This window comes from Rhipicephalus microplus, chromosome 6 (genome assembly GCF_043290135.1).
Source record: "Rhipicephalus microplus isolate Deutch F79 chromosome 6, USDA_Rmic, whole genome shotgun sequence".
NCBI lineage: Eukaryota > Metazoa > Arthropoda > Arachnida > Ixodida > Ixodidae > Rhipicephalus > Rhipicephalus microplus.
The window spans coordinates 26,511,283-26,539,133 of record NC_134705.1 but is presented as its reverse complement, the minus strand read 5'-3'; the positions used below and the strand labels follow the sequence as shown (position 1 = coordinate 26,539,133).

At 43.0% G+C, this 27,851-nt stretch overlaps 3 protein-coding genes across 6 annotated transcripts in view; 2 read left to right on the top strand and 1 right to left on the bottom strand.

The window, feature by feature from the left end:
- Positions 1-27,851, top strand: part of LOC119167703 (mitochondrial-processing peptidase subunit alpha) — a 266,289-nt gene that overhangs the window by 211,736 nt on the left and 26,702 nt on the right. For both annotated transcript variants that reach the window (XM_037419227.2, XM_075865852.1), the window contains exon 11: positions 19,169-19,231. In XM_037419227.2, the coding sequence (XP_037275124.2) occupies positions 19,169-19,231 (63 nt within the window). The remainder of the gene's footprint in view (positions 1-19,168; positions 19,232-27,851) is intronic.
- Positions 673-6,894, bottom strand: LOC119166999 (uncharacterized). Of its 3 annotated transcripts, none has more exons than XM_037418401.2 (5): positions 6,682-6,894; positions 5,754-5,867; positions 5,545-5,694; positions 5,212-5,280; positions 673-4,688 (listed from the first exon to the last, which is right to left on the bottom strand). In XM_037418401.2, the coding sequence occupies exons 1-5, from the start codon at positions 6,892-6,894 to the stop codon at positions 2,505-2,507; spliced, it is 2,730 nt and encodes a 909-aa protein (XP_037274298.1). In that variant the 3' UTR covers positions 673-2,504. The 3 variants fall into 3 exon arrangements, with proteins under 3 accessions (XP_037274298.1, XP_037274299.1, XP_037274300.1); XM_037418402.2 differs by having other exon boundaries at positions 673-4,685; XM_037418403.2 differs by lacking the exon at positions 673-4,688 and having other exon boundaries at positions 5,101-5,280.
- On the top strand, positions 7,033-13,327 carry LOC119167001 (uncharacterized). Its single transcript, XM_037418404.2, has 8 exons — positions 7,033-7,435; positions 8,962-9,074; positions 9,160-9,475; positions 10,461-10,597; positions 10,754-10,892; positions 11,415-11,489; positions 11,634-11,754; positions 13,170-13,327. Exons 1-8 carry the CDS (start codon positions 7,033-7,035, stop codon positions 13,207-13,209), a joined length of 1,344 nt encoding a protein of 447 aa, XP_037274301.1. The 3' UTR covers positions 13,210-13,327.

Genomic DNA, 27,851 nt, shown 5'->3' with positions numbered 1-27,851 from the left:
AGTCCTAAGTGCACATATGTAAAGCTTATCACATTGATATAAAACAGGAAAGCCAACTCTGCAACTACTTTGTCCTGACAAGGTATTTTTCATTGTACAAGGTATCTTTCTAAAGTAGTTTGAAGCAGTGACTGAGTGGAGGCTGCCATGCAGAATTCCAGGGTTTGATTCTGGCTTCACCCACGATTTTTATTTTTTGCTGCCATCTGGATATTTCGCGACATGAGCTCATTCACACTGTTGTGTTAAGATTTCCAATGTCTGGGCTGATATAGCCTGTGAATCACTCACAGCTAGTGGTGTGTGAATAGTGAAATTTCATCTTTGATTCTAATGACGCCGAATAGTGGCCAAAATATAGAATACGTAACATTTTATTGAAAATTGAAAGGAAGAACAAATTAATGAAGTCAGCTTGTATCCTCAAGCACATAACGCAGTAAGTGAATGCTGCCGAATGACAACAAATTGTCCTATAATAATACTGTTGTCCTTCATCGTTCCAAGTGCTTCATGCCCAAAAATGGCAGCATTTCTTGCCTAATTATAGGTCTTGATATATCTTAATGGATAGACTATGCAACCTCTTTCTGCACAGTAGTGCTTTTGAAATTAATGAAATCACAGCAGTATAACCTTGGTGCTGTTTGTACAACAGAAGACAACCACGCATTTCCGAGAAAAGCTCGTGGCATTCCACCACAATATGTTTATTAAAATGGGCAAAAATACAACAAGTCCAGGCATAAGAACACTCAAACAAAACACAAAAATAATAATATGCATGAAATATATGTACATATGTAAAAAATAATACACAAATGCACAAAATTTGCACATAGTTGCATCTGAAATTAAATTACAAATTAACAGTGCACATAAAATTTCACAAGGTATAGCAACTTGAATGACATATGCCACTCTGACAAAACTGAGTGCCGAATACCCACTGCACACTGGCCATGACGTGCTTGCATTTAGGCAACTCAGACAATTTTAAGAGGTCAATGGATTTCCGTAAAATTTGCTGGTTAGCAATTTCCTTTACGTGACCTGCAGTTTCTGAGCATGCATGATCTTAGTTTTTCCTACGTTTAATTTAGTTTCAATAAAGTTCAATTGTTAGGCGGCGCTCATACTGTGTCCTCGTCCTGCGAGATGTCGTGTTCGCACCAAGTTTCAATGTACGGTCACTCACACCAGTGTCACTAGAGCTGCAATGCTGCTCATGTGCACAAACCCAGCTTGTAGTGCTATTATTTCACATAATGATGCCACAGAAGCATGGCTTTCATTATATATGTATCAAGAGTACAATGAGCAGCCACTGTACCTGCTTATGCAAACAAATGCACCAGTTGTTTTGCACTATCACTAGCACTCTTCCAAGGAAAATGAGCAAATGGAGAAAGCAGTGCCCCATAATCTCTTAGTGATTACACCTATGGCTTACTCAAAAAGGGCTAAAACACCTAAAATAGCTTGCTTAATTTTGAATGGCCTGGCAAAACAGAAAGAATTTACGATCGAAAACGATACATTCGAGAGTACACAAGAATATGTATACCTAGGACAACTACTCATGGGAGAACCTAACCACAAAAAAGAAATTCACTGAAGAATAAGAATGGGCTGGAGCACATTCGTCAGGCACTCTCAAATAATGTCAGGAAATCTGCCACTATCATTAAAGAGAAAAGTATACAACCATGGCATACTGCCAATTCGGATGTATGGTGATAAACCATGGAGAATAATGAAACAGCTAGAGCGAAAGCTGAGGACCACGCAGCGTGCAATGAAACGTAGAATGGTAGGAATAACAATGAGAGACCGGAGGATGGTAGCATGGCTAAGAGAACAGACAGGAGTTGCAGATGTCCTAGCTGACATCAAGCGAAAAAAATGGACCTGGGCTGGTCTTGTAATGGGCTGGAGCACATTCGTCAGGCACTCTCAAATAATGTCAGGAAATCTGCCACTATCATTAAAGAGAAAAGTGTTCACCAGACAACTGGTGAACAATAAGAGCAACAGAATGGTTACCAAGCGATGGTCAACACAGTTGGGGAAGGCAGGGAGTTAGACAGAGCGACATAATTCGGAGGTTCCCAGGAATAAAATGGAATTAGCTCGCACAGGATATGGTAAACTGGAGATCATTGGGAGAGGCCTTCAACCTGCAGTGGACTAACACAGGCTGAGAATGATGATGATGCCCCGCCGCGGTGGTCTAGTGACTAAGGTACTCAGCTGCTGACCCGCAGGTCGCGGGATCAAATCCCGGCTGCGGCGGCTGCATTTTCGATGGAGGCGAAAATGCTGTAGGCCCGTGTGCTCAGATTTGGGTGCACGTTCAAGAACCCCAGGTGGTCGAAATTTCCGGAGCCCTCCACTACGGCGTCTCATAATCATATGGTGGTTTTGGGACGTTGAACCCCAAATATCAATCAATGATGATGATGATGATGATGAATTAGGGAACATAGAATTGTCGAAGAAGACTACAGAGAAAGAGTGCTGGGAGGTGCACATACATATGAAACATTTTCCACATTGATTAATACACTAACACTTCTTATTTCTAGAGGCTGAATAATTACTGTAGGAGACTGTTTGAATAACACTTTGTGCACATGGTTAACGGTCACCAAGTCATACTTTACTGGTCGGCACCGAAGTTTCCAGACACATATGCATGTGTTATCACCACTTGAAATGATCTTTTCAATAATGGCAAATGATCCATCCAAGAGTTGAACAACTGAAGTATTAGTCTTTTTCTTTGACGCGTACAAGCAGTCTGTCAGGATTGAACCGTTTACCATCATTCTTCTGTACTTTACAGAGGGTGGCAGAATTTCTTGCTCAGGTGATGAACAGGCTGGTGGAATACAAGAACCACTTCCAAAAAAACGGGTGCCATCACTGCTGCTTTTGCTTTTGTGAGTGACCTTGGCATCAAAAGAATTGCAATACAGCACCACGCTAGGGCTGGCAGTCAGATCCTGCAGCTCCATTACAGTGTTTTCAATCTGCAGAACTCTACACAGCTGGTGTGGAATTCCATTTGCAGCTTTGATGGCCTCTTTGAGGCTCCCATTTCCCGATTCAAATGGAAATGCGGAATGTGCCCACAGGGGTCCCCAGTCGTGGATACTCTTGACAATATGTGTCAGCTGGTGCATGTTATATGTCATGAAAGCTTTTCCAAAAAGCATTTCTGAGCGCACATGAAACTCTAACAAGAGTTTCTCTGCTCTGTTAACTTCAGCAGTTTCGATACTGCGCTGCAGCATAATATGTAAAGCTTCCACCAAGCATGCCCAATGCTCAAGGTATCTTCTCTCCAGAATACCATGGAGCACTGGGATGCTGTAATATAGTATCCAATTCTCCAGCTCTTTAGCTTTCCACCATCTCCGCTCTTTTGTTGCTCGCGGCAATCTTTTCACGTCTCTCGGTGGCCTGATAGCCAAAAGCCTCTCATCGACCATGTTTTGCTTGCGACTGAGGGAGTAGGCATAACCTGATGACTCAAACCACAAGTCTAAAAACTGCCGTGCTACACCGAGTAAAATACAGTGCATGTAGTCAGGGACAAAGCCTGATACGATATTAAAATAGGGCAGGCCGATCAACGGAGATGCTGTTTTAACACCATTAACAGTCACACCTTCCCTAACTGCAGTCATCATATCTTCGACCATCTGGCTTTCAGTGCGCTCAGTGGGGTTCAATGGTTGAACAGGGTACTTAGTAGAACCACCAGCTCGTTCACCTTTCTGCAGACACCAGTTACATCCGAAATAACCATTAAATTGTGTGACACCTTGCATAGGTGCCCTGGCAACAGAGTCAACTGCACAACAAATGCAATAAGCTTTGTATGTCTGCAGTTGACCCTTCCGCTCCAACACAAAGCCATTTTCACTGAGGTGGCTCATTTCCTTTACAAATGTGTTCTGAAAAAGCTCCATATTTGGTTTCTCCTTCCAAAACCACAATGCCGCAAGGACGAGTTTTGACATTCTCTGTTCAGCTGGGATCTCATTAACAATTAACTGAATAGGCCAAATGGACGTGCCACTTGATTTGAACAGCGGTGTGCCATCGGCATTTAGGGTGAAGGTGATTCTGGGCCCACACTGCTGTGTTGAAGCTGCGAATTTGTGGTACATTTCACCATCACATAGATCACCCAGTGAGCCATCATGGTGAAGTGGCTTTGTTAGGTCAAGGAGTGCACAGTCTTTCAACAATCTTTGCAACTGTGATTCCACATCAAGAGTCACAAAAAAAGGCATATCAGATAGACTGGAAACACTCGTTCTGTGCCCACACTGTATGCACTGAAAAGAGGCATTTGTTTCAGCATTTTCTATATGTGTGAAGCATTTGGGGCAAAAACAATAATATGTCATGGTTGTGCCAGTTTTGCTCAAAAGTTTGGAGAGCTGGTACCGTGAATCAGGCAATATTGGATGTTCGAAAATTCTGTTAATAAGGTCCAACATGCTGGTCAGCCCAGTGAATGACAAATTATTTTTCACAGCGTGCTTCAGCACCATGAGGAGAATGTCACCTCTGGACAAAACCACTCTTTCAGTGATAACATCAGTAAATAACTCTCCAAACTGCGACTTGCCACCATGACTCGGCCCCGTGGGACTGTTAGGCATTTGCTGCTGAAAGGAGAAAAGAAATAATTGTTCAAAATGGCAGCACTCGACTGAGACTTCACAATTAATTATCCAAGTCAGCTAGAAATCGATCCCTCTTTTCTCGACAAATGATGCCATATATCCCAATTTCTGTGCCACATACCCACGTCCATGACGGTTGGCTGATTTGCTGCATATAGTTACCGTGGCCGCCGCGGGATGCCGCCATGTACCCCCCTCCCTCCGTGCACTTGTGATTACACTGACAGTAAGCCACGCATTTGAAGAAAAACAAGAAGGTGCTCAAGGTCATGATGCACAATGATAAAGGGGCACATGTTCTTGCCCCCTTGTCATCCCCCTCCCTGCACTGCTTTCACAAACATAGCGCTGTGTGTGTGTGAGCCTTCATTGTGTCTTCGTTTTCAGTGAGCTCTTACCGTTCATAAATTCTGCATTTCCAATGCCTAAACAAGCTAAGTGATCCCCCAGCAGTTAATGACATCAGCCATGTTTGTGTAATTTTTGCAACTTCCGATGGACCTACCATGTCATCTTCTGAAGGCAGCTCTCCAGGATCATGTTGCTCTGAACCATCCTCATCAGACATGGACAGCTGCAAAACAAATAGAGCAGAGAAAACACAAAAACGATGAAACCAAGAGAAAAGGGAACTCGTCAGAGATCGGCACCACCTCGACGTGTGACAAAGCCATGTTCGATTTTTAGTGCAAAATCTGCAATGACACCACATATGGAGACACAACAGGCACAAGTGCTGTCATGCCTCTGCGATGTCACCGCATATTACTAAATACTCCGAACAACCACTTCTGTTATACAAAAAAATACCCACATAAATATAGATATGTGTGCATACCTCTTCATCATTTAGCAATGTGTCATGGGAAACCATCGGGTTGGCATGCTGTGGCCTATCATTGGTTGCTTGCAGTTCTGGAGTAGTGGGACTGACCGGAGCAGATGTCACCCTGGAGGCTGCTGTGCTACAAGCATCGCTTGAAGTTTCCTGCAAGAAAACAGCTTATTAATAAAAATGCACTTAACGTCTCGAACATACTACCTCACCTGTTCATCCTCACTACTCAACGTATCAGTTCGAAGTATGCCATTTATATCTGTCGAGACTGAAGCTTGTCCTGCTGCTTCATCATCAGACGAGGATGTGTCCATAGGCACCTCCTGAATGCGAAGAAGTATCTTAGACATATGTGCACGCCTTAAGTCGAAGCTTTACTGTGTAAGCTCCTATCTAATGTATCGTAATAGAGAAAGGTTTTTGTTTGTTTTTGAGAATGACAGCATCAGTTCTCATTGGGTTTGTTGCATTTAAACCCAATGCTAATAATAATATTGGGTTTACTTAGACAAAAACTTAACTCAATGACTGACTCAGCAATGACAAGTGACATCACAATTTTGCTAATAACAAACCCAAGGCACGCAAAATCGATTAATTACGCATTAATGTAAAATATAACTAACCTGTAGGCAAGATATTCGCAAAACTCCTGCGAACATTGTTACCATTTTACGTAAGCCGTGAATTCAGACAGAAAAGTCCGCTTTAAATGTTCTAACAGATGCAATGTACTGAACTGCTACAACTGCTTTCAATGCCCTATTAGAGATTTGTTAAAAAAAATTTTAAGTCAATGTTAAAATCGGTTACAATGACCCGCTCAAATAGCGGCTGCCATTCACAGCCGCTTTATTTGTACTCAAATGTCGCAGCAATACCAGTTTGCTCACTACCAGTTGTTCACTAAACAGTAATTTACAGCGTGGTTCGGTACCGCCAAGCGAGCGATATCTGCCGTCAATATTTACGTTCACCCTCGGCAACTACATGTGCGGACAAACGCAGGTTGTTCGCCCACACAAACTGTTGTTAATACGCTAGGCGTGTTATGCGAACCAAGACATGCAGTCTCGTGTGAGTCTTGAACACCAGCGCCAATTGAAGGCGTTAGAACAAAAACAAAGGTAAACTTACACGCTGTTGGCAACCCCTCTCAGTACTTCTCGGTAGCACAAAGTCCGATCCATGGTTGATATATCGTTTATATGGGCCTCTCTTCTTTCTCTTTGGAAGTTGATACATTATGACCGCATTAGACGATTTGTTGGTGCACGTGTGGATGCTCCTCAGATTGTTGTTGAGCGCACAACCGAACACCACTTCAGCACAACGGCAACCATGGCACATCCTGACTGGTCAGCGTCACAAAAGATGTCCAGTTTCGTATTTCAATATTTCATTTATTACTGTAATATCTGTACATCTGGTAAACCAATATATACTCATAAAACCTAAATAAAATGGACATATTAATATTGAAGTCATATGCGTCTATGTAGCACGATGTGTTTACGTGGAAACCTGTATCTGCCAGTCGGCTTGAAGTACGAGCTCGCGGCTCGCGCGTACGTTTACATTCAGCACGTGCAACGGCAGTCTGACCGCTGGCCGCAGATTTGCGTGCGATCCTGCGAAGTGATCATTCGGCTGCGTATCCTCTTTGTGTTTTTTTCGTGCACTAACGGCACAGTGTACTGCAGAATGATCACGCACGCTAAAGTACGTTACGAAGACGATCGGAAACTTGCGATTGTGGATGTTGGCGACATCGAAAACTTCAAACCAGAGCACGCGAAGGACTTCAAGTCCAAGTTCTTCTATTCTGTAAAGTGGACCGATCCGGACGGGACCTCTGATTACTACCGGGCTCGGATCCTAGCTTTGGGAGGTAAGCTCTTCGTTTGCGACCCTGGCACACATTTATTTTGCCTTGTCAAGTTCAACATTAAGTGCATTTTTGTGTTCCGCGGTGCGCATATGCCTATCGTTGATGCTATCCGGTGCGTGCGGTCGGTCGGCAGGTATAATTTGATTAATGAAACATAATTTTGTCTTGAAATGAGCGTAGTTCAAATATAGTCTTGCAACTTCCGTTATTTATAAATAGGCCTAATGAAGCTAGTGTATAAAAATTACTATATATACTCAACTGTCTTTTGCGCTCTTGCAAATGCAATTAATATGCCTAAAACTTGTTGCTAAGTGAGATGGATATCTAAGGGATCGCCTTTCTTTCTATTCTTCATGCGGTACAGCACAACTCGATAATATTCCTTAAAATGTATGCACTGATCCAGATCATAGACCCCTCTCCTCCAACTTTTGACGCTATTGTCTGCGAAGCTTCCAGCGTACGGCACGTGGCAAACTTGTTGAGTCCTTCCCAGCTGCCTTTATGTTTTCAGAATACAGTAAAAGCTCGTTAATTCGAACTCGAATGGGACTATAAAATTGTTCGTATTAAGTGGAGTTGAAAAATTGCGCAGGCGCTAGAATGAAGACATTGTTCCACACTGTGTGGAGAACCCAGAGAAGCCACCTCTGGACTCGTTCCCGCAAACTAGGTGATACTACATGTTTGTGGCAGGTAATTTCATAAATTAAATTCAGGCTGTGACAGCAAGAGAATTTATTGATCAGTCAGTGATACACCAGAAACAAGCATAGACTACAAAGAACAGACTACAAAGAACACAGGACAGAGTTTAACAGAACGAGTGCAACCGTCAAGTGGTCTTATTTTCATGCGTAGTGAATAATAAGGCTAGTTGATGCTTGCGCTCAGTCTGTAAAACTGCGTTCTTTGTAGTAGTCTTCATAGCGGCGCCCTTCCATAAGTGCATTCAACTATTATGTAGGTCAAATAAAATAATTATTTTTGATCATCTGTGTTCATGCAATAATCATTAATTCATTATCTTCACCATAGCAGTCAGATCCCCCCTCCCCGAAATAAAAAAAAAAAAGGAACCAGGATTTGCGTGTATATATATATGTATATATTGCGTATTTGACCTCTCCTTACACAAATGCATATACGCAAACATCTAGAGCTCAGTTATACAGTATATACAGTAGTCTTATGCAAAGACAGTTAATGAGCACATGTTTTATGGTTGTGATACTACGCACATATATATTCTCCCTGCTTCTGTTTAAGGCTTACATGCATATAGAGCATGAACTTTTTTAATATTGAAACAAAGACTACCGGAAATTTCAAGGATCCTTTCATATAAGTAGAAGGCTTATTTAAGTGTACACTTAGCATAATATTCCTTCCCACTTAATCTGTTGTCACTCTTCTGTGTTTTTCTTTATACTTGCAGTGCAGCCTAGTCGCACATCCATGGCTTATAATGAAATTATTTCCTCGTAACATTTTTCAATGTGTACGACCTCAATATTTTCCAGAATCTGAAGACGACTTGGAGGGGGAGGGAGGAAGCCGGCAGAGGCCTAGGTTTGAAAAAATGGCTTATTCACCTGACGGCGGAAGTGAGGATGAAGATGATGTCCAGCCAGAGGTACTTGTTTATGCAGTGCCATATCATTCTTTATGCATTGCACAACTTAAACAGCCTCATAAGACATTTTTTTGTTTGTGTACAGCGTCCCGTGAAAAAGCCCTCTGGCCCAAAACAGGAGCTCTTGGACATGCTGAAGAGAAAAAAGGATGACATCTGCCGAAAGGAGGAAACAGCTACAAAGAAACAAAAAAAGAGGGAGACCTATGACGATAGGGGCAGCCTAGTCAGTGAGCTCAAGAACAAGCTACAGAGGCTTGAACAACTGATGGATAGAAAGAGCAAAAAAATAGAGCAGCTCCAAAACAAGAATAACACATTAGAAAAGGAGGCCATGGAGCTGAGGCGGCTTAATGTGAGGCTGCAGGAAAAAATTCTGACAGCCTTAGATGAAGGCAAAGGTATGGAATTCGGCTTTTCGTAGTTTTGTGGCTTCTGTGGCTGCTATGTACGTAGACTTATTTGTAATTTGTATGCCAGTAGCATGGTCACACATTTTTTTTTTTTTTTTTCAGGTTTGGGGGGGAGGGGGCACTCAGCTATGCTTTATGTATGTTTATGCATGCATTTGTATGCGCGTTTATACACATGCCAAACTGAAATTTCAGGGGGGGGGAATTATGGGCTTCCTTAAATTTAAAGCTATTCCTTACAATTTCAAACCACAAAATCGAACGAAGTGATGTTTGTGCATACTACCATGTTTACACATTCTTACGATAAGGAGCGAGTTTGCTTATTTAAGAAAATTACAAAAAAATATAGGGAATTGCAGTTATAACATGAGCTCGCCATCCTATGTTGGAGAGCTTCTCTTCTGACCAGTGGTGACGACCTTGCATAGGACCACAAAAGGCTTTTCAAGTCAGCGGAGCATGAAAGAATTTGTCGCACTTCTTCATCACCCAACAACTATATGCTCATTTACGCCTTGATGCCACTGCCTATGATTTTCGAATATCTTTGGACAGTTTATTGTTTTATTGTTAAGCAAATCCTTTTGCATTTTCTTCATGTTTTACCAGGCAGTGGTTGCATGTGCAAAACATTGCATAGATCCAACACGTCCATTGTCACTTAGAATGCTCTTTGAAGGTGCTTTGAAACAAAATAATAAAATTGCTGTTTTATGTGTAGCCTGGTTTCACATCTAATATGAGGTGCATTCTCAAATTGTTAGTTACAAAAAAAAAAAAAAAAGAAAAAAACTCAAGTTAATACAATACTTGCATTTGGTACAATTTCTTTGATGTAGCTATATTTTGGGTGAGAGCCTTGATATTGAAACTCATATGTTTTGAATGTTGATTGCTGACAATGCTGTCTTCTTAAAGTGACTTGAGTTCTGCTGTTTGTAGTGAGCCTCGCTTCATGTTGATGGTGCAGGCAACAGTAGAGCTGCGTGCTCAATTAAGAGCAAACCGGAGCACTCAAGGATGGAGCTCATAGATATTGACATGGATGTGATTCCAAGGGAGACAACACCGCCACCAGATGATTGCCCAAGAAAAGAGAATGCCACGGTAATGTGCATATCTAAAGGGCAGCTTCAGGAATTTTTAGTTTTGCATACAGTTGTCGTTGTAGGTGAAATTTTTTTTGTGCTTGCTTAACTGTAAATGCTGCTTTTTCAGATGGTTGTTATGATTTTTTTTTTGCAATACATTCCTCTGATGCAGGTGGACATTGGCAGTGGCCTTCGAATAAATTCTTGTGCGTGGAGTCACATCCAGGGCCATCAAAAGGATTCTCTTTTTGTGAAAGACCTGCTTCTTGGAATTTGGCCAAAGGAGCAGCTGAAAAACCGCTCTTTGCAAGGTATGTTGCTGTTCTATAGATTTTTTTTTTTATAACGACAAAGCTCTTTAGGCTAGCCTTATTCTGTTCAAGGCAAAGAAATTCCTAGGTGGGTATGTGCCACAGGAATTGGCCAATCCCCAATGCAAGTTCAGCAGGTGCAAGTGTTAAATGAAAACTGCTTGACGGAGTGGAGCATGTCAAACATGGGAGAGGAAGAAAGAGAACTAAGAGGAGTAAAGGCATAAAATGATCGAAAGACTAGACTCGGAGAAAGAGATAGAAAAGCAGAGAGCAAGACAAAGAGAAACAGGAAGAGAGTGAGAGACATAGATAGAGGAAGTAATCAGTAGAGAGAGAAAGGAAGGGAAGAAAGAGCAAGAAAGAAACCGAGAAATTAAAAGGAGCAACAAGGAAGGCTGCCCCGCTCCGCTGTTTCTTCAGGCTTGGCACCACTAATGCGAAGCTGCCATAATTTTTTTTAGCGCTGTGAACTAGAAGTAGCAGTATTATAGTTAACCACTGTTCATTTGTGTCTTGCAGGAAAGCGGTGTCCACGATTTCCGGATCGGCCTGCAAAAACTCCACTGACGCCTTGGAAAGTGGAAGTGATGCGGGGTAAGTGTCCATGCTTTTTAAGATATTTTGGTGTAGACTGTCTTTGTTCATTCTGCCTCAGACCATATTCTTATAGACTCCATTTTTGTTTAAGAACTGTTTCTTCTTGCCAGTTAGTGATGCCCTGTGAACCTTTTGTTTTAGATTGTTACAGACGGCGACTGCAGCGCCAAGGTATTCCTGAAAACCTTGTGCCTGCTGCACTCAAGCAGCTAAACCATTTTGTGGTGGAGAAGCTGGCAGACCTTGAGAGGATGGCAAAACGGTGAGATGCAGTTGTAAATGTGTTTTGATGAATTTCAGGAAGGTTCTTGTATGTAGTTTTAAATGACATGCAGCCTTGTAAAAAAAAGTGTTCAAAGCATCATACTGATTAAATGCCATGCCAGTGCATTTACTCACACCTGTGAAGTATGTGTGAGATCATGTGGTAAAAACTAGTCTTGAGCTCCTAGCACATCAAGTTAGCACTTTACTCACATCTGAGCAGGCCCAAATTCTAGGCTGACCCCCTAAGGTTTGAAGCCAGAAAAAAGAAAAGAAAATGTTACCTCAAATGTAGACCCAGCAGGAAAACGTTTACAGTATGCAAAAAACTCAAAACACATACAGTAGAACCCAGATATATATATAGAGCCATAAAGGAGATTGCAAAATAGTTTGATATGGCAGCAAAGCAGACAACTCGTCCAGCTTTCTCCTGTGTGTGTTTGTGTGTACAATGATTCTCTGCTGAACAGTGCTGTTCTCTTGAAACCCGGCGCCTGCTACAATGTGTAGCCTGCTATGTATGGTCACAATATTACTGCACTGGGACCCCTTTCCGTGCTTGTTTACTATGTCAGTGTCTGTGCAGTAACATTTTCTTGTGCGTAAGCGTTCACTTCTGACAATAAGCGGGTGTTGCGTGCATCATTTTGGGCCAATGTGGCGGCTATGCTTTTTTGTGCAGTTAAGGCGGTTTTAGCTATTCCACCATGGCACCAACGCATTTGGGTTGTTGCATATTAGCAGTATGCAGTAAGTTTAAATGGCGCTGTGCCTTACATGCTGCTAAACAGGTAGTCGAAAATGCCTAGTGCAATAGGGCTGTCGGCAATCCGTTGCACTCTCATGTTTGTCAGTGGCTGCTATCACATTTGCAGCCATCGCCACATGTGCTTAAGTCTTAATCGATGGCCAGCCGGTGCGTCCAAATGAAAATGTGAAATATTTTGCACAGTACAGCATGCTACTGGCCACACCTAGAGTTGCGGGGTGCACCTTGAATCAACAAGCTTATGAGCCTTGATGGCATGATCAATCCATGGTTATTATGCTGGTGGAAACAATTACTGCTATCACTCAACTGTAACAATTTTTTAAGTACTCAAATATAAACCAACCCGACAGTATTTGAGTTTGAGAAAGACTATTGGCCTAGATTTGCGTAAATATGATACACACTCTGCCTACAGCAATAAGCAATGTCATTACCTATCCCTAATATTCTGACAGGTCCATTTCTAAGGATAGTTCTGCAGCAGGCTACCATTGAAAATGTTGCAAAGGGCCAGCTCTCATGCCTTGAAGTCGTAGTGTGGTTCAAGCACCACAATGTCGTTGCATCATGTGTATATGTAACATTAGCGATGTGAACTTGTAACTTTCATGCACTTGTGTATTTTTCAACACTTTCAGGGAGAAGGACAACCTTAAGCCACAGGAAAGCTGTGAATAAGGCCAGCAAATTCCAAGGTCAAGAGTAAGCCGTGCCTGCAAATTTGGTCTAGTCATTTTCCAGTCAACTTTTGCAATACTTGTACAAGTAATAAATTATTGTAAATCAAGTACCTTCATTTTATGGTTTTTATTTTATGCATGTGCAATACACATCACTCACGACCAAGCATACCGGATCATTTTGGTCAGGATGAACATTTTTGCTTTAACAATTTGGTGTGCTCTTTGCCCATGTATTTCAGCCAAACACCAATTTGTAATGGAAGAATGTTAGGTTCAAGCTAGACCAAGCTAGAAGTTCACTTCAAATGGTTGACCAGTTGCACACCAGCCAGCTCTAACTGGATGACCATGTACATTCAACTGGCTGACCAATGGCGCACCAATCAGCTTCAATTGGATGACCTGTTGGCACCAGTTGGCTTGAACTGGATCACCACATGTTTTCAACTGGTTAACCATTTGGGCACCAGTCAGCTTCTATTGGATGACCTGTTGGGTGCCAGTTCACTCTAACTGGGGGACCATACGTTTTCAACTGGTTAACCAGTTGGACACCAATTCACGTGAGCTGGTTAACCGGTTGGCTTTAACTGGATCATTATGTGTTTGACTGGCTGACCAATGGCGCACCAATCAGCTTCAATTGGATGACCTGTTGGCACCAGTTGGCATGAACTGGATCACCACATGTTTTCAACTGGTTAACCATTTGAACACCAATTGTCATTGACTGGTTGACCAATTGCACTCCAGTATCTTTAATTGGATGACCATATGTGTTCAACTGGCTAAACAGTTGAGCACCAGTTGGCTTTAACTGGATCACCATACGTGTTCAACTGGTTAACCAATTGGGCGCCAATCAGCTTCTATTGGATAACCAGTTGGCTTTAACTGGATAACCATTTGGACGCCAATTTACATTGACTGGTTGAATAGGTGGACACCAGTTATCTAGAATTGGTTGACCAATTGGACACCAGTTAGCTTTAACTGGTTGCAGTGAAAAGAAAGCTGGGCACCAATTAAGATTCGGTTACGTCCAGTTAAATATAATTGGAAAACCAATTGGCCACCGGCACTGTCCAAATGGTTCACCAATTGGACGTAAACTGGTCTACCAATTGGATATAATTGGTACGCTCCCAACTGGTGGCGAAATTCCAATTGGTCGAGAACCAATTCGTAGCAATTGGTATTTGTCCAATTGGACCCATTGATTTTTTTTGACTGGGTGGCACGAGCCCGCGCACCGTACCGCAAGGCTCGAGTCGCGTGACCCGAACTGCGCGAGCATTGACGAGCTTGCATTGTCGACGTGGGCTTCGTAGAAGGTTACATCCTCAGCAAACGCACTGGCAACCAGAGTGGCAGGGCATCGACTCGGCAACCTGTGCCGCGGGTGTCCCGAGCAGTAGACGGACACCTCCACATGCTTCGAGGGAGGTTGCTCGGGATGCAGCAGCCACGCACAGCAAGCACCAATGTTCCTGGCTCAAGCCCTCTTCAAAGCTAACCGGCAAAGACAGTCCCGGAGTGGCCACGTCAGTGTGCAGCACCAGGTATCGCCTGCCGCCACTAGGCCTAACCTCGGAAGCCTTCACGTCAGCAACGACATAAGGTGATGACGACTACGGGCGACCACATTGGCAGTGGCATGGACGACGACTTTCATCAAGATCTCAAAGAACCCCGACAGGTACCCGACATGATACATTGGGACAGTGACAAGAAGCACATCTGCTATCACAAAATTGAGAAGAAGCATTAAGGCTATAGAGTTGCCGGACAATATTTAGGACAGTTTTTTGCTGTATGGTGGTTTGTTTATAGGTTAGTTGTTATTTCAATTGTAGTTATTACTAGTATTTGTTTATTACATTTTTATATATCTTTAGTGTGCCGTGGGTGTGTATTAAATGGGTTTTCTTGTTAACCGAGTCTTGTCTCATTCCATTGCCCGCAGCTGCCCGTAATCTCTGACAACGCCGAACTTATATTTCACCTCCAGTCAGACGTCATGCAGCCAACTATTCACAACAAAACACCTGTTTAGATATAGTGGTCACTGCATTATTTTCTTTTTAAACACAATCGACCATGTTCACTACATTTCGTATGGTTCCTAAATCTCCTAGCCTTAGTTCGTATAACAGCCCGATGTGTTGCTATCACATTCATTGCTTCGACCTTGTGCCGAAACTGTGACTTTTTTGCATTGAATGCACCTTCCAAAGTTGTAAGAAAATGTCAGTTTCATTTAGTATTAACACATCTATGATAACTGAAGCAGTGTGTCATTATGGTTGGGATATGCCTTGCCTTTATGTTTACATACCTTTTTTTATAGGTTGTCAGAATATTGTGCTGGTATAGCGCAATACGATAAAGAATAAATGGCCGAGTGGACCGACACAAGGGGACAGAGCACAAACTTCCTACGAAGCTTTATTCACAAATGGCATCAAATATGCACACTTGTGCAAGCATACAATGAACACCCGAAAATATTGCCAAGATTACACACCACTATCGCAACGTCACATAGGAAAGATTCATGGGTGGTTTACCTGAAAGGAAACTGCATGTTCAGATAAAGCCAACGAAGGGGCATGATACATCTGATGCCAGCTCTTGCTAAGCAGTGTGCTTCAATGATTTCCCGAGTGGTTTTTGACGGGCGCTTTCTTACCAGTTCACATATGTCAAAGAAAGTGGAACATCCACAATTGAAGCAGTGAATTCAATTATGTCCCTGAATTGCTTCGTGTGCATTGTAATGGTGCTCTTTCAGCCTTTCATTGATGCAGCGGCCTGTTTGGCCAATATACTTCTTATCATTTGAGAGTGGTATTAAGTAAAAAACACCAGTTCCACATGGCACAAACCACATTTTATGCTTCATAGAGTGGCATGTGATTTGAGGGGGTTGACTGCTTTGCAAAAAACTTACTGAAACTTGCCCGGCCCCAAAAATACTAGTTTTACGTTACCTTTCTTGTCTGTCTTTTTTAGCCGGTGGGAAATATTACCCTATGCACATACGGTACAACTACAGGCCTTTTATGGTCATTAGATTCTGGCTAAGCCTGAAAGTTGCAGTCTTTCTTGATCGATTTTGATAGCTTTTCAGGTATAGATGATAGCAGGATTGCTGGATACCCAGCACTGAAAAGCCGTTTAGCTTTAGCTACAAAGCTACGCTGAATAACGTGATTACATGATTTTGAAAGGGAGTTTATAAAATAAAGGTTACTGATACTTTCCTTGACTAACTTAGAATGGGAAGAATCATAGGGTAAAAGAGGTTTTCCAGTTCTAGGTTTATGTAGCCAGCACACATTGTCAAGGGTAAAAATCATGTTTAAATATAAAAAGCTAGGCTATTGTCAACTGGCATGTTACGAGTCAATACAAGCTGTTTGAAATATTAAGAGTCTTCTCAATATCATAAGAGTCTTCACAATATCATTGGTTGGGTGCTGGCAGACCGCGTCATTGCAATCAGTAAACACCAGAAACTCGTTTATATAACGACATTCTTTTACGACAATAATTTGGTCAAGCATGCTCATCAGTAAACAGTCATGACATGCAAGGTATATGTCACTGAGGATTGGGGTGAGGCATGACCCGATGCAGACACCACTACTCTGTATCTAAGTCCTAACATTGAAAGATGCAAATGTCGACTTGTTATAAAAGAACAGCAGCTCTAAGAGGCTATTGTAATGGACACCCGGGAGGTTCTGGAAGGCTATAAAAGCACCGTAAGGGTCAGTGGCATCATGAACACACTATAACAACTTCCCATGCGACAAAGAGTAATAAAGATCTTTGATATCAACTGAGAATGGTTTTAAGCCCCTGTCATTCTGTTCAAGAAAATTAACCAAACTGTCCGATTCCTTATTATATATGGGTAATCAGTAGTGAGCAAGTTCGGCTTTTCTTGCAGGAATAATGCCATAGTTTTTTGCCATGTTCCTCTTTGTCACAATTACCCGCAGGGGGGCAATCGACCTTGTGTGCCGTTAAAAAACATGTCTAGGCCAAGCTTCTTGCCCTGATCTACTGCTTTGGCAAGTTTACCCAAACCCAAGGTGGTGCACAGCTTTCTTGTCTGGGATTAAACTTTGCAGAGGGAGGTGGCCTCCTCAGCTCTAAGGACAGGATGAACGGTGATGGTTACTTTCTCAATAAATGGTTAGGGAAAATGGCAAAACCTCTCCTTTTATCGGAAGGTACTAATAAGGCAAGCGAATTGTCTCTGAAGTATTTCATGATTTTCCTAACTGGTTACACTACAAAATCACATCAACATCATTAGCCACACATCTGTCCCTTTCACCCTCAGGAATCTGTCGAGCCACTTGCCTGGCATAGGTGAGCAGGCCATAGGCGAATTGCCCGGTTCCGTTGCAAACTTGGGTCCACGGCACAGCACACATCTAGCTGGTTCAGGGAGCGCAACACCACCCAATGTGTGTACAAAGTTGCTCGTCACAGTCTCCTTCTTCGGTGCCTTGGCACAAAGGTGGAAGAGCATATGCTGCCAGAAGTAATTCACTTTTCGGTAAATGAAGGCGGACATTTCTTACCACTTTTTCTCGGCATCAAAAATGTCAACAGTATTGAGCTTGAGGTGCAAAGCATCCTTGTAGAAGCAAGCCTGGCATAGCCATGTGGTGTAAAGAATCTTACAAATTCATGTTTCTTGACCAGTAGATAGTGTGAACCCTGCTAGGAGCACTTTGATATCGGGTGGAAGAAGCTTGACCTGAATGTAGTACACAAAAGAATGCACACGACACACGGCGAGGGCGACAAGTTCAGCTATAAAAAGTGCATTGGCAGGAGCAAATACGAGGGAGCTCGATGTACAAGAAATGAAGTCCACAAGTGTTGAAGATTGGGCGAGTTGGTTTGCCGTGCTTGTATGGGTATAGCCCATTACAGTAACATTTTGTTCTCTTGTGTCGGTCTGTTCAGCCATTCTTTATCCTAATGTGCTATACCAGTACTAGCACAATGAAACCAACTCGCTTAATCTTCAGCACTTGTCAGAATCCACGAGGAGGGGAGATGTACTACTATCAGCAGCAAAAGTTTACGGGATGAAAATATCTGATAAGGATAAATTTTTGCTTTGTCTGGGAATGTAATTTCTACATAAATGTTCCATCTGCACTTGGCATTCTGACCTGTACAGTCGCCAGCTTGATTACAAGCATTAGGCCCTAATATAGCAGAAATTACATTTGTTGTGGAGTCAACAACCCTCAAACCTTTGCAGTTGATAGTACATCTTTTTGGAATATTATTGGACATGGTATATGTATGATTGTTTTGTGAACCTTTAAATACATATGCTGTCACATGCAGCCATGGGAATTGTCTCCTGAGGTCCATCAAGGGGCTTTATTGTGTCTTTTAAAACCTACGGTCCCATCCAAAATATTTCTTCATGTCATTGTGGTAAACAAAGATAATTGAATTGAATGAATTAGCTGTAGTTGATTTTAGAACCTTCCTCATTTGGGACAAGGATGACAGTAGAGGCCTGGCGGCTTTGGCAATGCCAAATGACACCATAACGAAACTTATAATTGACCCAAGTGATCTGCTTGGCAATGACTGGGCATTTAGGTGCAGACGAGTGTTGCTGCAAAGGCATAGGGCTTGTGCTGAAGTAGAATGAACGAAGGATAAAAAGAAGCAGCTACAAGTGCTGTGTGGGCTTTCATTGGACATTACATGTACTCTCATATTAGTAAAGCAGATGTTCATACTGCTGTCTCAATACATGTTGACAAAAACGTGGCTTAGGATTTACTTGTAATGATATTTTGCTCCTGCATTCATGGTATGAAAGTATAGCTCACTTAGTTTGAGTGAAGCGTGTGTGTGTAACATGTCTACGTTCCAGTGATTACTGCCTTTGCATTTTTCAGCTGCGAGACGTGGTGAATGTCATTGTCCGGGAATTCTCAGGCATGTCTGGAAAAGTGACTCACGTGAGTACCCAGAAACAGCCGTTGTGTCGGTGCCCTCACGTAGGATTGCTACATGCATGTAACACTCTGGATTGATGTCTTTGGATTTATATTTTTGAAGAGAAACAAGCATCTTGATGAACTTCGTAATCAGAAAAGCATTGATGACATTCGCGACGGATATGCAAGAGCTGACCGCGCAGTGATCAATTGGGATGCCTTCGTGAACAATATATTTAGTGTAATATCTAAAAAAATTCTTGACCATTCCTTGTACTGTGGGAACAGGTTTCATGTGAAGCAATCACCGAAAAACACCTTATGCCTTTCTTTCAGCTGCGTCTTACAAGGTGTATGAACGTGCGTATTGCTCATACCATTGCTTCACTAGGCAGGTGACTACACTGGCATGTGAAGGGTAGGGCTGACATAGTATTGACATAGAAGTTACAGCACAGATGTCACTTTTATCAAAATGATTGTAAGGAGCATTGGTTAGCATGTTCCTGTTGGTCGAGCAGCACCAGACTGCAGCTCGAACAGTCGCATGTGTATATATGAACGTTTGCACTTCCAAGATTTACTTGGAAGTGGAAAATCGACGAGGACAGGGAGGAACCCGGATAGAAAGGACAAGGCGCTAACTCACAACTAATCATTATTCGGAAGTCTCCCTAAATATATACACAGCCAAGTGGCCATCGCAGATGCAATGCACATCACATACAACGCTAATCAGGATCGGCAGAGCAACGTATATTTTTATTACTGACAAGTTTCTACGAACAGCTTCTCCTTGCTGCAGCATGTAATAAACTAAGAGAGCACCAAAAGCCAGACAATATAACAATCCACAAAAGTGTGTTTCCTTGATATCAACTGAACTCGAAACCGCGAATGAAATGGGAACCGTTGACACACGAGAGGCAGACTCCCCATGGAGTGCGAACCCAGACAGGAGAGAGTGTGCTGCCTTCTCTCTAAGGAAAGATTTTGGTTAGGTGGCGCAGTATGAACATTGAACTTGTTCAAAGAAGAGGTGTGTTCTTTTGTACGTGTGCATGTAATACACTTTTTTTCATTATACCCTTAGTCAGGTGTGGGCCTCAATTACTTCGAACTAGTTAAATCAGTGTTAAGATAGATAACATAATGGGGCCGAAACACTGGAAAAAGTACTAAAGTAAGGAGGTCTATAAATGTCGCAAAAAGGGACAAAGACAAAGGCAATGGAAAATCTCCAAGTGAAGCGACTCTCCCGTCAGCGACAAAACACCTTCATCATCAGCAAGGCGGCATTGGCACTTGAAAATGCCTGTGTTGAACAGCTCAGCATAGAGAAATATACTATATAAAGAGTTACAACTGGAGCCTTTTCGCGGCCTAGGAAGAGAGGGTCTGACCAACCGCTAGATGGCGTACTCATGCTCACTCTTACTTCTTCGTTAACACATGTAATAGCCTCCTCAGGAAGACAATGAATACTCAAGTTTAGCATCAATTTTTTGCAAAGAAGTAATTTTATTAATTTGTGCAATTTCTATATCTATAAAAACAGTAAAGTATGACTAGAAAGTGTTGTCTTTTTGCCTTTGTTTTGCACAAAGAGGCACATTCATGTGGTTTAGATGTATTGTGCATGTAGCCCCTCTGTCTAAGCATGCGTGTGTAGCCTAGTGGTAAAGGCACTCGCTTTCGGAACATGAAGGTACAGGTTCAAATCCCATCGTTGGAAGAAAATAAATTTGTTTTGGAAGATGTCATCGAAATATTGCAGAGAAGATTTGGCGAGAAAGAACGAATTCAACAAGGACCTATTGCAGAGTTGAGAGTTCTTCCCAGTGTAGCTTCAAGGGAGGACGCACACAGGCTGCGGCGCTTGTACAATCATGTACAAGTTACATTTGTGGAGTGAAGGGATTAGGCATAAACTTGTTATCTTATTTGGCAATGTTAAGGGACATCATCCTCTCGGAGCTGTCTAAAGAAATGGTTGTGGATTTCCACAAAGAACTACATCGAGCCCGCAGCACAACAGCGTCGTCAAGTCAATCGCTAGAAGATTCATATACATCATCGGCGTCAGGTGTAGACAACAGGCTAACAAAGATTTTTGAATTTCTTCTCATCGAGACTGAAAGCAGAGGGAGATGTGCACAAAGAGGCTGTTCCACGAAAGAGAGCAAAGCCGAACAGAGCTAAGAGAAAAAGTAAACGGAACCGTGCACCAAGCGTCACGGTACTTAACACGAAGCCGGTGCAGGCGAGAAGGTGTTTCCTCTGCAAGTCGACGAAACACGAAATGCAGTCCTGTACGGCTCCCTCCCGTTGGAAAAAAAAAAACAAACAAATTGGCACGGGCAGGGCCTTGCTTTCGCTGTAAGTTGTGGGGGCACTAGTAAAACGAATGCAAAAAAAGCAAAGTGCACGCAATGCGGTAATTGACATATGTGTGGCACCCCGAATGATTGAAAGCAAAGAATGATTGTCCACAAGAAGCTGTGAAAGAAGTTAGCGCTACTAATGTACATGTGGCCGCTGAAAAACATGCAAACAAAGAAGTCGCTCTGCAAACTTTTCGCACTTGGGCCTTGGGCGGTAACCAACGTGGATATATTCGTGGTGTTTTGGACGGTGGCAGTCAGAAGACATTTATTAGAGCAAACGTCTCTAAAACACTTAACCTGCGTATTTTGGGGCATAAGGACTTCCACCTCAACACCTTTGGAACAACGGCTGCAAAAACGGGACCATTCCCAATCGTTATCAGAAAATTAATACGTTGACAGTGAAACAACTATTGAGGCTGTAGAGGTTCCATTCATATGCAAAGACGTGGCATCTGTTCCAGTTGAGCATGCCTTTGTGAAAGAAATCGAGAGTTATGGAGAACTTATCGCTGACCAGCTCCTTTATCCAGGAATGTCAGCGGTTCTAGGAACCGCCCTGTTGATTGGAGCAGATTCTTTGTAGAAGTTGTTGTCAGGGAAAGTCAGCCGCTGCTTGGACAACATCGATTTACCGGCGATCGACTCAGTTTGGTTGGACATTCCAGGGTCCGTTCAGCCTCAACAGCTCTCTGACCATGGCGACAAATATTTGCGTTCTAAAGATTGGTCTAGGAAGTGATACCAAAAAGAACACTATACTACAAAAGTTCGGGGAGCTAGACACCATTGGAATCACTAATGAAGAGAACGTAAAGCACGACTGCATCAGCTACACTCTGAGCAGCGTGGAGAAAAAAGGTGACCATTATGAGGTGTCACTTCCATTATGGAAAGAAACTTCCAGCAATTAGGCAGATATCTGAGAAATAGCTTTGAAACGGCTGAGCAGTTTAACAAAGAGATTGTGCTGCAGCAAAGAGCTCGTGAAAGAATATGACACAGCCATCAGAAGCTACATGAACGAAGGGCGTGCCGAAAGAGTAAACAGTGAAGTAGCATCTGAGCACTTATACTGTAAGCCTCACCAGCCGCTCATCCGAACTCCGTCAAAGAGAAGGAAACTTCGCGTAGTATTTGGCGCTTCTTTTCACGCACCAGAACAGTCATCACTAAGTGAACATTTGGATAAAGGGCCGAAGCTTATTAGCGACATGGTGTGCATGCTGCTGTGTTTTCGCCTACACCCGGTTGCTCTCGGAGCAGACATCAAGAAAGCCTTCCTCCAAATCAGCGTGCGACCTGAGTACAGGGATGCACTAAGACTCCTTTGGTACAGCGAAGCACCCAGCAGTCCGGACGTCCTTCCAAATATAGAGAAATAGAGAATGCAAAGAGGACTGTTTGGCACTATGGGGAGCCTGTATCTGCTAAACGCTGTTCTCTTTCGCCACTTTGAAAACCAGGGTGACGATCTTCAAGAAACAGCGTGCTTACTCAAAGACTTTCTATGTGGACTACTTTGTAACAGGAGCAACTACTGAGGATGAGGCGTTGAAGATAGCTTTAGAAGCTAACAAGATAATGACCGATGCTGGAATGCACCTAAGAAAGTGGTCATTCAGTTCAGGAGAAGTTAGGACGACATTGTGCGGCCAGCAAAGCAGTGCATCGGACGAGCCGCAAAAGGTACTGAGGCTTTTGTGGACACAAATAAAGACGAGATGTTCATATCAGCTGCACCCGTTTTGATCACAGCATGCATTGGAGTTAGCACAAAACATGCGGTCCTGTAGGCATCACCGAGGATCTTTGACCCTTGGAGACTGGTAGTGCCTTTTGTGGTACGAGCTGAAGTGCTCTTTCAGCGCCTTTGGAGAGAGCAGTTGGCTGGGATGAGCAACTGCCGGACGATCTAGAGCCAGAGTGGAACGGCTAGTGCTCAAATATGGCTTACTTGAAGCAGGTTTCTTTCCCCATTGCATATTGAGAGATTGCGAGGCTAACCGTCAGCTACACATATTTTGCGATGCAAGCACGGAAGCTTACAGTTCCTGCACGTACCTACGAACGCAAGATGACAGCGAAATGGTGAACTCGAACCTCATCTTCGCAAAGCCCTGAGTTGCCCTGCTGAAGGCAATGTCTCTGCCCCGGTTGGAATTGATGGCTGCCCTCATTAGAGTACGAATGGCCAAATACATTTATAGTGTCCTTGATCAAATAACTGCAGTGCATTTTTGGTGAGATTCCACGATCACACTCTGTTGGGTAAGAGGCATGGCCAAGCAATGGAAGCCGTTAGTCGAAAATAGGGTGAATGAAATACCGGAGTTTAGGCAGCCCAGAAAGTTGGAGGCATTGCCCAGGTACCGATAACCCCGCTGACTGCCTGACATGAGGGATGCGTGCTGAGTTCCTCGTAGATAACACGCTTTGATGGAAATGCCTAAATTGGCTTCAACATGGCAATTCTGGCCACCAGAAGAATTTGATGCGTGTAACAGCCATGAAACAGGCAACAAAAAAAGGAAGAAGGCAGTTAAGTCGCTTACAGGAATAGCCGAAGTGACCCCTTTACTACAGGTAGAAAAGTGCAGCAGTTGCACGTGTCTCCTTGACTGCGTGGGTCCAGGGGTTTGTAAGAAACTGCTGACAGCACGAGGGAAGTAACCCGTATATCTCACAGCGGCTGAAATTCAAGAGGCCAATAACCACTGGATTCGACTTAAAGCAAATATTATGAGCTTGAGATTAGAACACTTTCTCGGGGAGAGAGCCTGGTGGTGAACTCACCAATTGCACAATTTCAGCCATTTCTTGACGCTAAAGAATCGTTGTGCATGATAGGGCGTCTTCAATTTTCGAAAGTATCCGAAGACTTGAAGGACTTGATCCTTCTTTTGAAGATCATGTCGTAACTAGATTGACAGTGGTTACAGCTCGCCTTCGAACTCTTCATCGAGGCACTATGTGTAGCACCATGTGTGAACTGTGCCACTGTTACTGGATTCCGTGCTGTCGGCAGCTTGTGAAGAAAGTGATATCACAATGCTCTGTTCGTGTGAGGCTCCGACTCAAACCGGCGACCGCTTCTACGGCTCTCCTTCCAAGTGACAGAGTGAACCATGGCAAATCTTTTCAAGTTGTCGGCATCGACTTCGCCGGCCCTCTTTTCACCAAAAGTAAAATGTCAAGCGCAAAGAGTTACATCGCCTTATTCACGAAAGCAGTGCACTCAGTTTCCAGCCTCTCAACTGAATGTTTTCTGTGTGGCACGCAAGGGTCTGCCACAGACAATTTACAGCGATAACGCTTTGACGTTCAGGAAGTCACCAAGGGAAATTCAAAGCCTCTGAAAAACTCTTTGCAGTGTTGACGTTCAAAACTACTGTGGCTCGCAGCGCATCAGATGCAAATTCATAATACCTTCGTGGGGAGGTTGGTGGGAGCGAATGATAAAGTCTGTGAATGTATCTCTTCGAAAAGTTCTTCGGCGTCAAAGCCTGTCTTTTGAGGAGCTCACTACAGTTTTGGGGGATGTGGAAGCAACGATAAACTCGCTTACTTATGTAGTAGAGAGGCCAGGTGAGGCGTCAGTGCTGACACCATTCCATCTGGTGACAGGAAAGAGACTGCTTAGTTTACCTGCCTTTTCGTCAAGTGCTGTTACCACTTCTACAGCAGCTGACATTAACCGGCGCTGGAAGTACCGACAACCACTTGTCAAGGCCTTTTGGAACTGATGGCAAAAGAAATACCTGCGAAAGTTGCACTCAGCGCACCTCATGAAGTAAACAGCATTCCATAGAAAATGAAGTAATGTTATTTGTCATTATCTTGACACGGAAAACACAGATGCATTTGTGGGACTAGTGGTGAATTCTTCAGTGCTGGTGCACACCTACTTTGGTTTCATAACCTTCCCTTCATTGCCACAGAGAGTTGTCCCCGAGTATAGCTGTCTAGCAGTTACGATGGTGTCAGTACAAGTGTCATAAATATATGCAGTATTGTTGATACGAAGTTCGTCTACATTCAGTTTGAAAGAATAATTCTGTTCCCTGGCAAACTGAGGCAGTTTACTCTAGACAGTTTACACTCTAGCTGTGTAGCCTGCGAAAAATTTTCTCTAATAGAGATGCCAGTATTTTTCTGCCGATGTGCATCGGCGAGGATTGCCTGTTTGTCCTTAAATAACATAAGCTTAGCAAGTATCGGCCCAGCCGATACACCTGTTCATGCTGAGAACTGGTAGTGATGATCACTAACTTACTGAGCGCGTGGATATTTACTGTCAGACGTTTTCCAGCTTCCTTTGTCCTATTCTGGAATTCCAGAGAACAACAAGTTGCACACCATCGCATTGTATTTTCAGCTTCGTTGCACCGTGATACAACTGAAGCTGATCATAAATAAAGCTGATAGCACCATCAGTAAAGAAACAAGCTTAGCTTCTAAAGGTGTCACTGATTTTCTTATCAGCAGCTTCCTGCTTTTCTTTTAGGCCCTTAATTTTACCAATTATCATATTCTAACTAGCCTCAAGCCTATGCACTGTTTTAAGAACAATTGTCAGTTTCTTCTCAATGTTAGGGCCGGGATTTCACTCAATAGCACTTGAAAGCAACAACAACAATGATGCAAACTTCCGGCAGAGGCATGAAAGAAAAGGCGATGTACGAAAGATCCCACAAGTCAGTTAGGCACGACACCTCAACAAGGCAATAATGGCTACTTTTCAAACACGCCTATAAAGAATGTCATCCTGTATAACAAAAGAGGACTGACGTGGCTTCTTGACAACAGATGATAAAAAAAGCCAAACTATGATATTTGAGTTTTTCAGCACGAAAGGTAGCAAAATCTGGTAGTAGTGTATCCAGAGCTGTCGGGCAGCCATCGAAATAGTTAGCGTCACATTTCGTTGAGAAGCTGTGACAAGCAGTCATCGTCTGCATGATGGTGATCACTCTTAACGCACATATCATAGTCATGTTCTTGTTAACGTAGCAGTGCCCATCGTGCAAAGCAGTCTGAGGGATCACGTAGACCAGTTAGCCAAGAGTGGTGGTCTGTGATGATAGAAAATAATCGGCGGCCATAGAGGTATAGTCCAAACTTGGGCATGGCAAAAACGACCGCCAGACATTCTTGCTCTGCAATGGTGTAATTATGTTGAGCTTTGCTCAAAGAACTGCTTGCGTAGGCAATAACATGTTCGGCGGTTCCATGACGCAGAACTGCGCCGATGCGGATTTCATTGGTGTCACTGTGCGCTTCAGTTGAGTCTGAGAGTCTGATGTGTCGAAATGGTGAAGCATAGGCCTGGAAGTTAGCTGAAACTTTAGCTCAGAAAATGATGATTAGCACTCTTTCGTCCACTGGAAAGGTACATCCTTGCTGAGCAGACCAGTCAGGGGTTCAGACACATCAGTGAAGTTATGCAGAAAGCGGCAGAAATATGAACCATGGCCCAGGAAGCTCCGAAGCTCGCATATTGAACATAGTTGAGGGAAGCTGCTCACACCGTTTACTTCATGTGGATAAGTTCAGACGCCATGCTTGTCTACGAGATGCCCAAAGGTTGTAGTCTCACATTCCCAAAAATGGCATTTTTTTTAATTCAATGTAAGAGTTGCTTTTCTAAGGCATGTCAAAACGGTATCAAGGTGACGATTGTGCTCATCAAACATGCATCTAAAAATTACCACGTTGTCAAGATAGCAAAGTCATATTTTTCATTTTAAGCCCCTAAGAATTGTGTCCATAAAATGCTCAAATGCCACAGAAGCATTACATAACTCAAACAGCATGACATTAAAATTAAATAGACCATCTGGAGTTGTAAACGATGTTTTCTCCTTGTCGGCAGAGTGCATAAGGATTCGCTAATATCCAGGTTTCAGGTCTACGAATGGAAAAGTATGAAGCTGAGTGCAGACAGTCAATGACGTCGTCAATTCAATGCGAGAAAGCGGGTATAGTACATCTTTTTTGGAACTCAGTTCAGCCGCCGGTAATCTGAACAAAATCTTCAGAAACCGTCTTCCTTCTTTACAAGTGTAACAGGCACTGCCCAGGGGCTAGACAACTCCTGAATACCTTTGTTTGCTAGTATTTCTTCCACCTGTGGAGGAATTATTTCACGCTCAGATGGAGATACTCTGTATGGTGTCTGGCATACAGAATAGATGGAACCAGTATTGATTATATGGGGAGTGCATGAAGCTGGTAGCGAAATTTCCTGGTCA